The sequence below is a fragment of the Trachemys scripta genome, chromosome 4, assembly GCF_013100865.1.
Source record: "Trachemys scripta elegans isolate TJP31775 chromosome 4, CAS_Tse_1.0, whole genome shotgun sequence".
Classification (NCBI taxonomy): Eukaryota; Metazoa; Chordata; order Testudines; family Emydidae; genus Trachemys; species Trachemys scripta.
Genome location: NC_048301.1, coordinates 60,983,239 through 60,998,046, shown reverse-complemented (window position 1 = coordinate 60,998,046; position 14,808 = coordinate 60,983,239). Strand labels below are relative to the sequence as shown.

Here is a 14,808-nt window from a genome sequence, read left to right as displayed (position 1 = left end):
AAATCAGGGCAGGGGGGGGGGGGAGAAGAGGGAGATATTCCTTTTTATACCTTTGTAGTTTGACCTCCTCTTTTAATTCAGTACTTTTTCTTAATCAGGCATAATTACTGTTAATCCCTATACTTTGTACTGGGAATACTGCAAATGGAGCCTGATCTAACCCCCACTGACAGCAATGGGAGTCTTTCAATTGACTTCACTGGGAACTGGATTGAGCCAATACTCAGGTCACAATAATAGCTTGCAAGCAGCAAACTTGAAGATTTTTATAGTGACTATTCTAGGCAAAGCAATTAATCTTCAACATGCACTAATGGGGAAAGGCAAGTTTTAGGTTTTACAACTGGAAAAGAACATAAATTTGATTAAAGGAAGAGTAAGTTAGACTAAAATTCGTTTATTTCTGTTCAAGTAACTAAAATGCTAGCCAAACCAACCTTCAAATTTCAAACTTTTATTTTAAAAAAGTCTCAGTTCTCAAAGTAAGACCAGAAAATTTAAGCTGGAAACAACCTTATTTTTTCTTTAAATGTATGCTTGAAAATGGAGGTCCCTATCCAACTTAACTAGAATAATGTCTCCTATATAAACATCCCAAAACTTTAATAACTAAAGAGTCCTCAAAAGCAAAAATGTCATAAGAAAAACAGAAAACTTTAAATCTATTGCCATTTGCTCTCGGATTTTTGTTTGTTTCATTTTCAGTCACATCTGAAGTGAAGAAGAAAAGAAGATCTCCAGTAAATGCCTCACCTGTCTATATAGCCTATCATATAAGGATCAGCAAAGCACTGTACATTCATTAAATTCACAGCATCTCTGTGATTTAAAGATTATCATACCCATTTTACAGAGATTATGGGCCTAAGGCATACACTGAGTCAGTTTCAGAGTTGGGGAAAGAACCTGGGAGTCCTGAGACTCCCAGTGTTCTGATCCGACTATTGGACATTCCAAATGTAGAGGATGCTGAGTATATTCTAGCCAGTTGTCTATTTTATTATAGGCGGGGCTGGTAGCACTACCTATTATCAAAGCTGTCCTTGATAATCCTTTAGATCTTTTAGATTAGCTGGATCCAGGTCATTGAGTGCCTTGAAAACGAGGACTGAGACCTTGACCCAGTGTGCTGTGGGAAGCCAGGACGCACAGTGGAGGACAGGTTTGACGTGTTTGCAGTAGCCCTGGTTGCTGAGAAACACGCTGCAGCATTCTGTACTAATTGGAGTTTCCTAAGGGCTGTGGCTTCACACCCAGGTATATTTACATTGCTGTAGGCCAGACAGGAGGTGACAGAGACGTGTATAACTCAGACCAGGTCATCATCCACCAAAGCAGGACAGGGTGTCCTAACCCTCAAGAGATGGTAGAAAGCATTACTTACAGCTGCTACTATGTGAGCACCAGAGAGGAACTCAGAAGCATTTCGAAACTATGGACTCTATTGCCCTTCCACCAACGGAGACTGCACTGTGGCTGCAAATGCTTCAAAGTGCTTTGCTAACCAGCATCACCTCAGTCTTACTCAGGTTCAGCTTCAACCAGTTGTTATTCACCAGAGAATTGATCTCATCCAAGCACTGAATCTTGGTGGTAGGGGTAAGGTTGCAGGAAGTGAAGGATATGTAGAGAAGTGTGTTATCTGTTTGTTGCTGACATCTGAGTCCATGTCATCTGACCAGTTCCTCTAGTGGCTACATGTAGATGTTGAAAAGGACAGAAGAGAATTGATCCTTGTGGGACTAATGCAAGCAAGGGGTCTAGTGGTGGAGATGCAGCTTCCCATCACTACTGCTGGGTATGTCCTTCCGGAAGGATGTAAACAATTTTAGTGCATTCCACTGGATCCCTGCCACCTCTCTCAGGTGAGACAGTGGTATCTCATCCTCAACAGTGTTGAATGATGCACAGAGGTCTGGGAGGATGAAAATGGATCTCTATCCACCATCCATTGACAGCAGGAGATCATCAATCAGTGCCACTAAAGCAGTTTCTGTCCCCTATCATGGCCTGACTCCAGATTCTGCTGGGTCTCCAGTGTTAGCTTCAGTTAGATTAGCTTGCAGTTGGCCTTCGGCTAGATTCTCTATAAGCTTGCTCAGGAATAGAAGGTTTGATACCACGAGGTAGTTGGCTAGAACTGATGTATCCAGGATGGGTTTCTTCAGTGTTGGACGTAGGAAGGGAAGATTCTGCCCCTACTGTAATATTCAGTTTATTGTGCAAAAAGAAGCTGCTGTTTTATCCCAATAGCATTCCCCATTAGTGACAGGACAAATCAGTTTTACATAGGAAGCAATATACAAACCGAGTGACTAAATTACTAGAAAGTTACTGGATGGGTAGCTAGCCCAGAGTCTTCACTATGTTGTTCCTACTGCTCGTAGATAAATGCAAGGTGAAAGGATGAAGACTAACTCCTGCTCATCAAAAGTTAGGGAGGGGGAGAAATGTGTTACTATATGAACATGCAATACCTTTCCGTCTGCTGTGTACCTGTTGATAGGATAAGGATAAAAAGGGCTGTTCACAAATAACTGAAATCAAAATCTATCCTACCTGAGCTCCACCATGTAACAGGCTGACAGGTTGGTTCATTCTGTCTCTGTGAAATCATGTGCGATCCCTGGTTATTACACATAAATGTCACTCATTTCAAAAGCACCAAGTTCACCAAGTTTGGGCCCTAGCTTACTTCCAGGGTGTGACAGATGCAGAGTCCTAAGAGCTGGGTCAGCACTCTGATCACTGTAGCCTCTACTGGTTTCCCCAGCAATGGCTGACCAAGGAAATAGGAAGGAATTAGCTAATCAGATGGGGAAGATGGACCAATTAGTTCCTTAACTCACCCATCAGCTGACTAGCTTGATAAAAGGCGGGAAGGAAGCCTTAGGAGGGAAACGGGAGGACAGAGCTAGCTGTGCCACACTGAAGCAGATCCCAAGCAAGGAAGATCTCTTTTTCTCCCTGGGCCCTGATGAACAGGGGCTGAAGGTAATAAGGTTGTAAGTATTGCACTGTGCAGTTGTTGGAGGAGGGAACTTGAATAAGTTATATGGAGTGGACACTAAAAGAAAGAGTCTGGGTGGATTCTGCAGTCATGGGGAGGGTTGGAGAGGAAGATACATTCTTAGTAACATTTAAGAGGGTAGCCATGGGAGCTGGATAGGGAAGGGAAACATGGGCCCTCCAGTGGCACTCAATCTCAACTAGGAAGCTCAAACAGATTATACTCCCTGAGCAAGGAACAGGCCTGTGACTATGACGGTCATGAAGGCTGCTGTTTTAGATCAGGTGGAACTCTGCACCAAAAAGTACCAGCAGAAATTTTTGGCCACTAGATGGGCTGAAGGGGTATGACCAAGGGCATAAGCAGAAAAGCTAACAGACTCGGCTACCCACTGACTAGGGCCAGATATTTGACCTGTAGGGGAAATTATGGACCTGGTGATACTGGAACAATCTCTGCATAGCCTCCCTGCGAATACTAGAGTCTAGGTGAGGACGCACCACCCAGCACCCTGGAGACTGCAATTAAACTCTCTGAAGAATTCCTAGAAGCTGACTTTCCCAGAAGAGAGGTCCAGGGGCCCAGAGCCAGGGTGAAGGGGTAGCAAATTGAAAAGCCTCCAGAAGAAAAGGAAGGAGGCGAAATAAATTATTTCAGGAAATAGAATGCTATCAATGTGGAAGGCCAGGATATATAAAAGAGGACTGCTCCAAAATGGAATGAGGGTTTGCACAATTCTGTGGACGGACTGGGACTCTCAAGGGCAGGGTTAAAAAGGAAAATGCCTACTGTCCCTATGAAGGCGGGAAGGAGGCATCTAAGGAGGGGATCACGGATGCTGGCTCAGGATGTTCATTGATCTGGGGAGACTTAGTGAAGGTCCATCGGAGGCTCCCAGGGGAGAAGGCAGAGTCAGAACGCATTCATGGGGAGAGGAAACTCTGCCCAATGGCAGATAAAGTCGTAAGTATTAGAACTGTTGTACTGTACAAGCGTTAGTGGAGGGGACTTGAATAAGCTACATGGAACGGACATTAAAAGAAGAGTCTGAACAGTTTCTGCAGTGATCAAGGATGGGGGAGATGCACACTCCATTATACATGGGAAGCAAACTCCAAAGGGACTGATTCTTAGCTAAGGGAGCTGTAGCCCTGGACACGGAAGACTGGATCAATGAAGGCACTAGGGTGACCAGATGGGACTGTCCCTATAAAACTGGGACAGTCCCGATTTTTGGGTCTTTTTCTTAAATAGGTTCCTATTTACCCCCCCCCCCGTCCCGATTTTTCACATTTGCTGTCTGGTCACCCTAGAAGGCACTCAGGCACTTAAGTCCCAATTTTGGCTCCACTGTTAGCCATAATGCTCTCACCAAACCCTGCAGGCACCTAAACTCACTCAGCACTGAGGTTTTCCAGGCAAAAGTTCCCACCTCTGGACATGCATACTGCTGCCTCCCCTGAGGCATTTGGATGCCTATTTCCTGCCTAAGCCCCAGAGCAATTCACAAACCAGGGAAAGGCAGCCATCTGGCCACCTAATTCACTCAAGCAGCCTGATCCTGTAGACATGTGCAGAGGTAGCCTACCAGCTCACAACACATTCAAACACCATAAATAGTGCTGGTGCCTGCCTTATAACTCTTAGCCCATTGGTAACAGCACTCATCTAGGATGTGGGAGACCCAGGTTCAATTTCCCCTAAAGATTTGAATAGGGGGGTCTTCTCAGGAAGATGCTCTAATCACTGAGCTATGGGATATGTGGGGCTTCCTCTCTCTCTCCTGTTGAAGCTGTTCCATTGTGACTAATTAATAGAGAGACTGGAGCAGCGGGACTGAACCCAGGGTCTCGCACATCCCAGGCAGGTTCCGTAACCACTGGGCCAGAGAGTCATTCTCTCTCTGTGGCCCCATGGCTAAATCTGAATTACTGGAAGATTAAATGATTTGCTCAAGGTCACAGAGTGAGCCAGTGATAGAACCAAGAATAGCCCTAGGAGTTCCTGGCTCCCAATCCATTGCTCTAACCACTAGACAGCACTCCTTTTAGTTATAGGTATTGCATGGCACCACTTCTCATGAGTATTCTCCACCGCCACTGTTAACCAACCCCAACCCATAAGAGATCTGCCCAGAGGCTTTAAAAAAAAAAAAAAAAAAAAAAAAAAAAAAACACTGACCCCTCCTTAAACAATGATCTATCTCCTGATGATGCAGACTGGTTTTCCTCTCCATGCTCCAGATACACCACACCTTGCAAACAGGTTTCAACGGCATTATGAAAGTACAAGAAAAAAAACACAACCTTTCCATGAACAGTTATGCAACAGTGCTGCATCTGCTTCTCCCAGTTCATCCCGCGGGGCCAGGCAGGAACTGTGCCCTTTTAAATATTTAAAATAAAAACCATAACAGGAGACTGAATGGCTCAGGAGACTAATAATGGGGTAAAGGGTCTCTTAACTCCTAGGTCATAACTTCAAATCCACCCCAGCTCAGAAATAACTAAAGGCCAATGGAACTGAGGGATATTCAGTAGACTATCAGAAATTAGTTACTGGGTCTTAGGCCTTGTCTTCACTTACCGGAGGGTCCAGCGGCACGCAATCGATGTTCTGGGATCGATCCCGGAAGTGCTCACAGTCGGCGCCGGTACTCCAGCTCGCCGAGAGGAGTACGCGGCATCGACTGGGGGAGACTTCCTGCCGCGTCTGGACCGCGGTAAGTTCGGACTAAGGTACTTCAAATTCAGCTACGTTATTAACGTAGCTGAATTTGCGTACCTTAGTCCGAAGTGGGGACTTAGTGGGGACCAGGCCTGAGTTCACTTCCTACTAGACAAACGTCCACATTAAAAATAAAAGGCACAAATTAAGAATATAAAAGCAGCCATACTGGGTTGCATCAATAGTCCATCTAGCTGAGTATTCTGTTTTCACAGTGGCCAACACCAGGTGCTTCAGAGGGAATGAACAGAACAGGCAATCAACAAGTGATCCATCCCTTGTCGTCCACTCCCAGGTTCTGGCAGTCAGAGGTTAGAGACACCCAGAACATGGGGTTGCGTCCATGACCATCTTGGCTAATAGCCATCGACGGAGCGGTCCTCCATGAATATCTAATTCTTGGAACCATTCAGATCCCATACCGTTGGCATGTCGGTACAGGGGGCACCATTTAAGTGTGCTGTGGAAAGCTGCGCTCCCAGCGCTGGTAGCTACTCCTCTCGTGGAGGTGGGTTTTCTAGAGCACTGAGAGAGTTCTCTCCCAGCACCATGTCGCGACTGTGGCCGCACTTTAACGTTGCTAGTGAAGACATGCCCTTAGACTGTGGACAAAGAGGGGACTTCAGAGTACAGGGATATCACTGTCAATCCAGCATCTTTTAGAAGCATGAAGTTCACACAATGTAAATAAATAAATAATTAAAATAAACTCCTTAGGGTCCCTTCCCATCTCAGTTTAAAAATAAAAATTCTTCTCTACTGGATTAGTTTATATAATTGTCTCCTGAGCTGAAACTGTTCAAACTTTTAGTCCTTAATTATGAAACATGTTTGTCTATTTTAAGATTTTATTAAGGATGAAAAAAGGAAGAGAGAGAGAAAGGACCAGCCAAAACAAATATGCTATAGGTTAAATACCCTACTACCCCCCAAAAATTTCTGGGCTACTGTCACTGCAGGCAAGAATCTAATGCTTCTTTCTGGCTGTCAGCTGTTCTCATGGTTACAGTCACACGAATATGTGGTTTGTGTATTTGGCACATTTCTACCTAGTAAATCACATTCCTCTAACATAGTGCAGCAGCCCTTATATCACATCACTTACTTGCTGAGCAAAACACTTTAAAGGGACACTGTCCAATATGAAGGTCCTAACCTGACTTGTTTATTTTTCCTTATCTCTGTTTGAAAGCGGTTTTTAGAAATGCTAGTGACTCATGACTGAGAGTGGCTTGGCTGGTCTCTCAGTGGAAGTTACCATTGTACATATACTTCCCCAACAGGGATCTCCTATCTCATGAAGCAAAGTAGGAATGGGAAACTGTAGTCCTCATCTGAATGTATGGGAATGCAGATACTTTTATAGCTGTCATAGAATAAGATCCAACATGTATTTTAACAGTTGGTTATTTTAAGATCTATTGCTTAATTAACCAAAAAATATAGCTGTCATGTAGCTGTGCCGTTCCATGTATGGCATTTTATGCAAATGTAATCAATTGTACACAGCTACAAAGTCTGGCTAACAGGGCAGTAGTAGAATAACCTTCCCACACACGCTGCCCTAATCTTGACAGAGGACCTTTCCCTAAAGATCACAAGGATAATTCTGTCTCCATGGCCCATGCAGTTCTTGGTCACTCTTTGGAGTTTGTCAATTAATATAAAGTGAGGTGGTGAGTTTAGGAGGTGGGAGTTGAAACTCAGACCCACCAAGTTCCCCTCATGGTGGGGCCAGTAAACCTCCATCAGATGGAAACAACTTTTAATCCCTAACTGACGACCTACAGGCAAAAAAGCCTCTAAAGCTCATTAGAGGTGTCCTGAGGCACCCAGTCCCTGGGTAAGTGCCGTTACACCTTCAAGGGTGAAGCTTGTTTTCTGGAAAGGTAAGTTCAATAAATCAAGTTCTGACCTTTCTGGTGCTTACACAGGTAGAGTCTTACCTCTGCACACACAAGCAAGATCTCCCCCAGGCACTGCTCTCAATCTGCTTCGGACAAACCCTGTGGTATGTGCCCCACCCTGTTCTTAAAAGGGCAACTCACGTTAACCAAAATATCAATACTAAATACAACAAAAAATAAATATTAACATCCAAACTCACCAACTAACTATAAGGCTTGGCAAAATAAAGTCATTTCACCTATCATCTCAAGGTCCTCCCACTAACTTATATGTATTTCACCCCATGAATCACAAGCCAGCGTTGAACCCACAACCTTCAGATACACAACACAGAATTCTGCTGTTGGGGGAAGGGGGGGAATCATATTATTTTTCTCTATAAAGAACAGGCCATAAAAGGACACAACACACACTTTGCACATATTTTCTACTTACTTACTGGTTCACAACTATTCGTGAACTAGCATTGGAGTGAGCTGAGTGTGGTCCAGTGATTAAAGAGACTAATAGGGTCATTCTGCCAGGAGCAACCTGGGATCAAAAAGCATGCACTTTAACCCTTTGAACTAAAGGACAACAATGCACATTAAATTCATGCAGGCTGTAGCAGACTCAAACCGTTAGATGTGGTCCGGCCACACTGGGTACATCTACACTGCAGCTGTGAAATGTAATTCCCAGCTCAGGAAGATGTACATGCACTAGTTCTGTTCCAGCTAGTGTACTAAAAATAGCAGTGTAGCGGGCAGCATGGGTTAGCTGCCCAAATATGTACCTAGTATTTCCAACTGGATTGTACTCAGGCTGATAGCCTGAGTCGCCACCTGTGCCACAATGCCACTTTTCGCAAACTAGCATGTGTACATATTCCCGAACTGGGAATTACACCTCTCAGCTGCAGAGCAGACATAGCCACTGTTTTAGGATCAGTTAGACAGACACAGAATTTGGCCCACTTCACCTGAAAGACAGTGTGGAAAAGCTGATAAGCCTTGGGTCTGTCAAAACAGAGTCCAGGATTCTATTTTTAGCTTTGCCTACAAAGAGCTTGTCCAGGCTCACACTTATCTGTAAAATGGGTTGTCTCCCCTAATGTAGAGGTAATGAGGCATTGGTTAATGAGGGGTGCAAAGAAGTGTTAAACTCAATCATAAGAAGAGCTTGGATTAGAATGCATGGGCTCTTGGGTAAGTAGCTGAGTACACCTTTCCCAAAGCTACAGGCTCTTGCATGTGGGTAGGGTCTCTCTTATCAAAAATGTGTGACTTTTGACCTGTTCTGTGGGAATGCATGACACTTGGCAGGTCTTCAAAAACATTTTAAAGAAACAGAACTTATCTTAATACTTGAAAAGTCCCTGATTTCCCGTGCACCCGAATGGATGCTGTCTCTCTCCATCCTACCATAACTCAAAACGTTTAAGATGGCTGCTTTCTATTTGTTTAAACATTTTTTAATGTTTAACATTTTTTTCCATTAGTTAGTATTCTTTAATTATTTACACTATTTGTAATTAGATGTAGAGCTTTCTCTGAACCCTGTCCAGATTTAAATAGTGCTAACAAACTTAATAGGGTTTTAAATGGGTAACACAGCTTACATCCAAAACATACACTTATGTACCATGTTTTTAAAATGTAGTATACAGGGTAGTAAGCTGTTCTGACTAATGATTTAGGGCCTGATACTGCACACATTGAAGTCAATGAGAGGTTTACTACTGACCTCAATGGTGCCAGACCTGGACCAAATTGCATCCAACAGGACATCTGGCTTGGAGAATAGTTTTGCTTCAGATTATTCTCAGGAGACAAGTTAGCCTAGGGCCAGCATGAATGGCATCAGGTTCTTTGTATTGATAAAGTGCTATTAACCACGCATCCAGCCCACAGCTCTCAATAATGGATGTTCAGAGCTAACAGTGTTCCATCATCATACCCACTCACCGCCTGCAATAGCAGACAGGAATGAACTAGATGATCTAATATTCCACCACCCTACCACCCCGTCTTTAATTTATATTATTCTGTAACTCAAAGTCAATGTCATAGGCTACAGGTATTTATAAAAATAACATTAAAATCTTGTTGTTGTAATAATAATAGTTTGCCGTTCTACAGGGGATTCCATCTGAGGATCATAACTTTATCAATATTAGTTAATTAAGCCTTGCAAAACCCTTTACAGGATATTATCTTACATAATTGGGAAACCGAGGCACAGAAAAGTCAATTTTCCCAAGGTGACAAAGCACGTCTACGGGAATAGAACCAAGGTTGCATAATTCCCTGGCCTGTACTTTAGCCACCCAACCATACTTCCTCTAATTTAATAATCCTAAAACCTCTCAGGAAAATAACACAGCTGGAAGAATTACCTGCAACACTGTGTCACTTATTTTTTATCTTGTTTCACAATATATGCTGGTTTTCCTGATTCAATTCACTGTCAGTGGCCCTGTAGTCATAAACAGCCCTATAATAATAAAACATTGGGTGGTCTCAAGAATGGTGGATAGGGGAATTTGCTAAGGAAACATTTCAGTTTCAAGGCACCCAGAGAGTTGTTATAAACATGAAGTAAAATAGGTATTACCACTATGAAAAACAAGCCAACTGCATGTCTTCAAAACTGCCCTTTATATGCAAGAGCAGCTGCCACATTACATAAGGGATTTACTGGGATGAATGTATTACTGCCAAAATGAACAAAAGCATGCATGCTAATAATTCCAAGCTCCTCCCAATTTTCTGTCAAGATCACAGCACGAAGTAGCTCAAAAATTGACAACCAGAGACTTGGGGAGTGGGAGAGGCAGAAATACCTGCTGGTAAATGGCTGGAAAATAATATTATTTTTAAAATCCAACAAGAGAGACTGAAAAATGCCTGTGATCAAAAAATGCCAAAACAATTTTAAAAAAATCTTAATAGATTGATGGCAATTTCACAGCAAGAAGAGAAACAGTAGCAGCACTTGGCTGGGTTTCAAGAGCCTCAGGTCCCCAGCAATGTAACACAGAGATTCATGTAGCATTATCACTGATCAGCATGGTGGATTTTTCAGTTTATGTGATTGGGTAAGGGAAAATAGTTTCCTTTTAGTCAGGTCACTGAAACCTTGCTTAAAACACCAGACTGGTGAGCGCTCAATGACCCCATGCACATTCTGAGACCATGGGACTGGAAGCATAGCTTGAATTGCGTATTTCTCCACGTCCACAGGCATGCTATGCTGCTGTTTGCAGTACAGCAATACGACTAACTGAAGGGGAGTAACTTGAGCTCACATGAGCTGACCAGTGACTGGATGTTGTTGGAGGACTGTGTTATCAAGTTGGTGTTTACCACGGAGTACAGTGGAGCTGAGAGCCTGATATCGCAGGCACCTATACAACAAAGAGCCCTTCGGCTTAGATTAGGGTAGACCTGTTGTTTTCATTTTAACAGACTTCATTTTAAACTAACCTAGTGCCGGTGAAACGTGCCAGATGAACAGCCCGGTGGAGACCCAGCCCCAGAAGTACAGCAGGGGCAGTGGAGGCCTCCCCCAAGCTAGCCCACAACAAGGTCGTCCATCACCCTGGGTATCCGACCCCTGCTGCTATATCCCCAGCCCACGCTCACAGCAGTCGCTCTCCAGCACCGCCAGGAGGCGCCGCTTCTAGATCGGCGACGCGGCTCGCTGGCGGCATATGGACCTGCGGGCACGTGGGTGTTTCTCCCAAACGCCCGTCCGCGGGGGACGTGGGAAGCAGCGGGCCGTTCAGGATGGGTCGCTCGGCTAGTCTGCCGCTGCGGGGGCCTACCTGGTTGGTGTCCTCCCCGTGCTCCAGGTGCACGATGCCCTGGCTCCTACCCTCCGTGTCGCTCAGCAGGTCGTCCTCGGAGTCCTCGAAGACGGACGAGGAGCCCGTGGAGGACAGCGAGGAGTTGGAGAGCCGGCGGGACTGCAGCAGGTGCACTGAGCTGCCCGTCCCCAGCCAGCCGCTCTCCGGGTCCGGCGGGGGCCCTTTGGGGCTGCCCTGCGCCTCTTCGCTCTCCTCAGGGGTGACGGTCAGCTGCGGGATGACCGGCGGCAGCAGCCCGTTGGGGGGGCGGCAGCTCCTCTTGGCCGGGTCCGGCAGCACCCTTGCAGCAGCGGCGCAGTGAGCCTCGAAGAACGAGCGCAGCTCCCCGACGCTCAGCCGCTTGCCCCTGCCCAGCTCCGGGCTGCTCTGCCGGCGCCAGCTAGAGTCCATGGTGGGGCCGGTGCGGGGCGCTTCCTGGGCACCGCTGCGGAGCCGGGGGCTGTGCGTGTGCATGGGAGCGCGGCGCTGCCGGGAGCCCGGCCGCTGATGCACCCGGGTAAACTTCCTGCTGGCTGCGTCTGCCGCGCGGAGCCGGGGGCCGAGGAGCGCCCAGAGTCATGTCCCAGCCCGCCCGCACTCGCCCGCAGGGAGGCTCCAAGCCGGAGCCGCCTATCCTGCCTCAGCCGGGGCCACAGCCAGGTCCATCTGGGCTGGCTCAGCCCGCCCAGCCGCAGCAGCTGAGCGTAGCCGCCGGAGGGAGGAGTCAGGCCCACGCCCGCTCCTGGCTGCGGCTTGGCCCCTTCGTCTCTTTTGCTTTCAGTTTCCACGGCGCCACCCAGAGACGCCTCAGGAGAAAGCTGCGGGAGAGCCAGGCCCACATCGGGCCCTAGCCTCGCGCAAGCTGGGTGACAGCCCGGGCCAGTGCCGGCTCCGGGGCCCAGGTCCGCCGCTCGGCTTCCTCCCGGGCAGGGCGCAGAGTGCAGCCTCGCGGGCGCTGTTCACGTGGTGGCGCGTAGGGCTCCAGCCTCCATCTTCCGCGCTCCCCTGCCCCGCTGAGAAGTTGCCCAGCCTGTGCTGTGCCCCAGGCGATGGGTCTCCGTGGACGGCAGCCACGCGCACCCCCCCCTTTCTAGTCCTGGGTGGTTATCGCTCACCAGTGTGCCCCCCCTCACCTGCCCACAGCCTGGGGGCAAAACAACCAACAGACACCCTCCCATCAGCAAGAAACAGGGATGCCTTCCCCTTGTTCGCTGCTCCCACTCCCCGTCTCAGGCCAAATCCTGCTCTCACGGGCCAAGGGGAGTTCAGGCTCCTTTTCCCCCTTAGGAAATCTGTGACCTGATGGACAATGACCGGGTCAGTAGACCTGTCCCCCACAATCTCCCAGACACATTTCAATAGTTCAGTACATGCCCTTGGCCCCAATTCTGAACTTCCACAGACATCAATGGGAGTTGTGGGCTCTCAGCAGCTTGCAGGAGCTGGTCCTGCTTCAATGTTTAAACTGGTCTCTGCTAGGAAAATACTTGGTGACTGAGTTGCACAATGTTAATGGCCCAATAGGTACTCAGGCTGGCTGAACTGCATTGTTCAGCAGCTGAAAGTGTATCTGCTGTCCTGGAGTGGGCAGTGCATTTTAGGGTTGAGCTGGATACTTTAGATGTATGTGAGGTTCTCACATATTTTGGTACTCAAGCATTGAGCAGTAGCATCCTCAGGCTGTTTTCTGATGCACTAGCATACTTTGTGTGTTGTGAAAGCTGAATAATATGTGGTTTGGGCTCATATGCACTATTTCACCTGCTGACCTGCACTTAGTTCAGTTTTTCTAACCCACCTCCTATCAAGATACAATTCCATTCAGTAAAGGAGGGTACCCTGTTACATCAGAATCCTTTCTACCTCATTTACCTTGCCAATTATCTTCCACTCTCTTTTCCTTACAATGCATGAGATGACAATTTATCTCCTACATTGTAAGACCTTTGGAGCAAGGAAGGCCTTACAGTAAGATTATATCACTATAGAGTTGAGTAGTACACTGAATAATTTGGAGATCAAATGGTGACATCTTTAATCACTCTTTGCTTATTGGTTACTCAACCTTAATGCCCATTGAAGTCAGCTGGACCTTTTTCTGAGTAAGGACTTCAGAATTTGTTCTTTTTATTTCTCATGCACATGCAGAGAGAGAGAACTGTGAACCTCTAATGGAATTCCTCTTATTTTTCTGCCTTCCCATCCTCCAGCTCTAACAAAACTTCCCCAGAGATCCCGCCTGATAGCGCCTATCCTTCTGACCAAGGAAGAGTGGCAAGGAGGCCTGCTGGAGCCCATAAAATACCTCTCCCTAATCAGCCAGATGGGATCTTATTGAGTAATACAAAGCACTCCTCTGCTCTTCAATTGAGTGCACCATAACCAAATTGTTCCTTTTTCTGCCAGCCTGGGGAACAGCAGCCCACATGGACTTGTAGAGTATTATTATTGATTCCACTTCTGGTTGATTTATCTGATTTAAAAGTTAGAGGCTTTACTATATAAAAGTGGCAACAAATCTGACAGAGAACCTCTAAGGCACGAGACGGTTTGTTTACATTGACTGTCCGCAGGCACGGCCACTCGCAGCTCCCAATGGATGTGGTTCACCGTTCCCGGCCAATGGGAGCTGCGGGAAGCGGCGGCCAACACATCCCTGCAGCCTGTGCCGCTTCCTACAGCTCCCATTGGCTGGGAACGGCGAACCACAGCCACTGGGAGCTGTGGGTGGCCGTGCCTGCGGACGGTCAATGTAAACAAACTGTCTCGTGGCCTGCCAGTGGATTACCCTGATGGGCCACCTGTGGCCCACAGGTTGCCCACCACTGCTCTAAGGTGAATCACAGGGGATGATAGCTGCTGGCAGGCTATACCTTGGTGATAAAGTGTGCAAGAAAATAGAATGATTTAGCTGACTGTCTCTTAGAAACAAGCACAGGCCAAAACCAAGGAATTTGTCTTTATGATGGACAGAATTATGGAGGAAGTCTCTGTAGGCTGAGAATTGATATGGAAATATAGATAGATGCACAACATTTTATATAATTTTTAAGTGACGTTTTAGTACTCAGGTACCATATTGATATGCCTGCAGGCTCAGGCCTAGTCCATAAGCTGAGCTGTACACGCTTAAATGAAGGTATGATTTTATACTGATTTAGTTAAACTGATGTGGCTCTGTGTGGATGCTCTTGAATTAGCTTAAGACGGGTTTATATTAGTCTGGCATGCGTCTGAAAATTTGCAGGCCCAGCTAAACCTATGTAACCAGTTCTAAACTGATGTAAGAGAGACCATGCTCAGAAGTTGCACATGTTATAACTTAAATCAGGTT

At 46.4% G+C, this 14,808-nt stretch overlaps 1 protein-coding gene across 1 annotated transcript in view; it reads right to left on the bottom strand.

Annotated features, from left to right (window-relative positions):
- ITPKA (inositol-trisphosphate 3-kinase A) overlaps positions 1–12,446 on the bottom strand; it is a 53,528-nt gene extending 41,082 nt beyond the window's left edge. The window contains exon 1 of the mRNA XM_034769114.1: positions 11,454–12,446. Coding sequence (XP_034625005.1) covers positions 11,454–11,948 — 495 coding nt within the window. The 5' untranslated portion in view covers positions 11,949–12,446. The remainder of the gene's footprint in view (positions 1–11,453) is intronic.
- Positions 12,447–14,808: the final 2,362 nt, after the last annotated feature.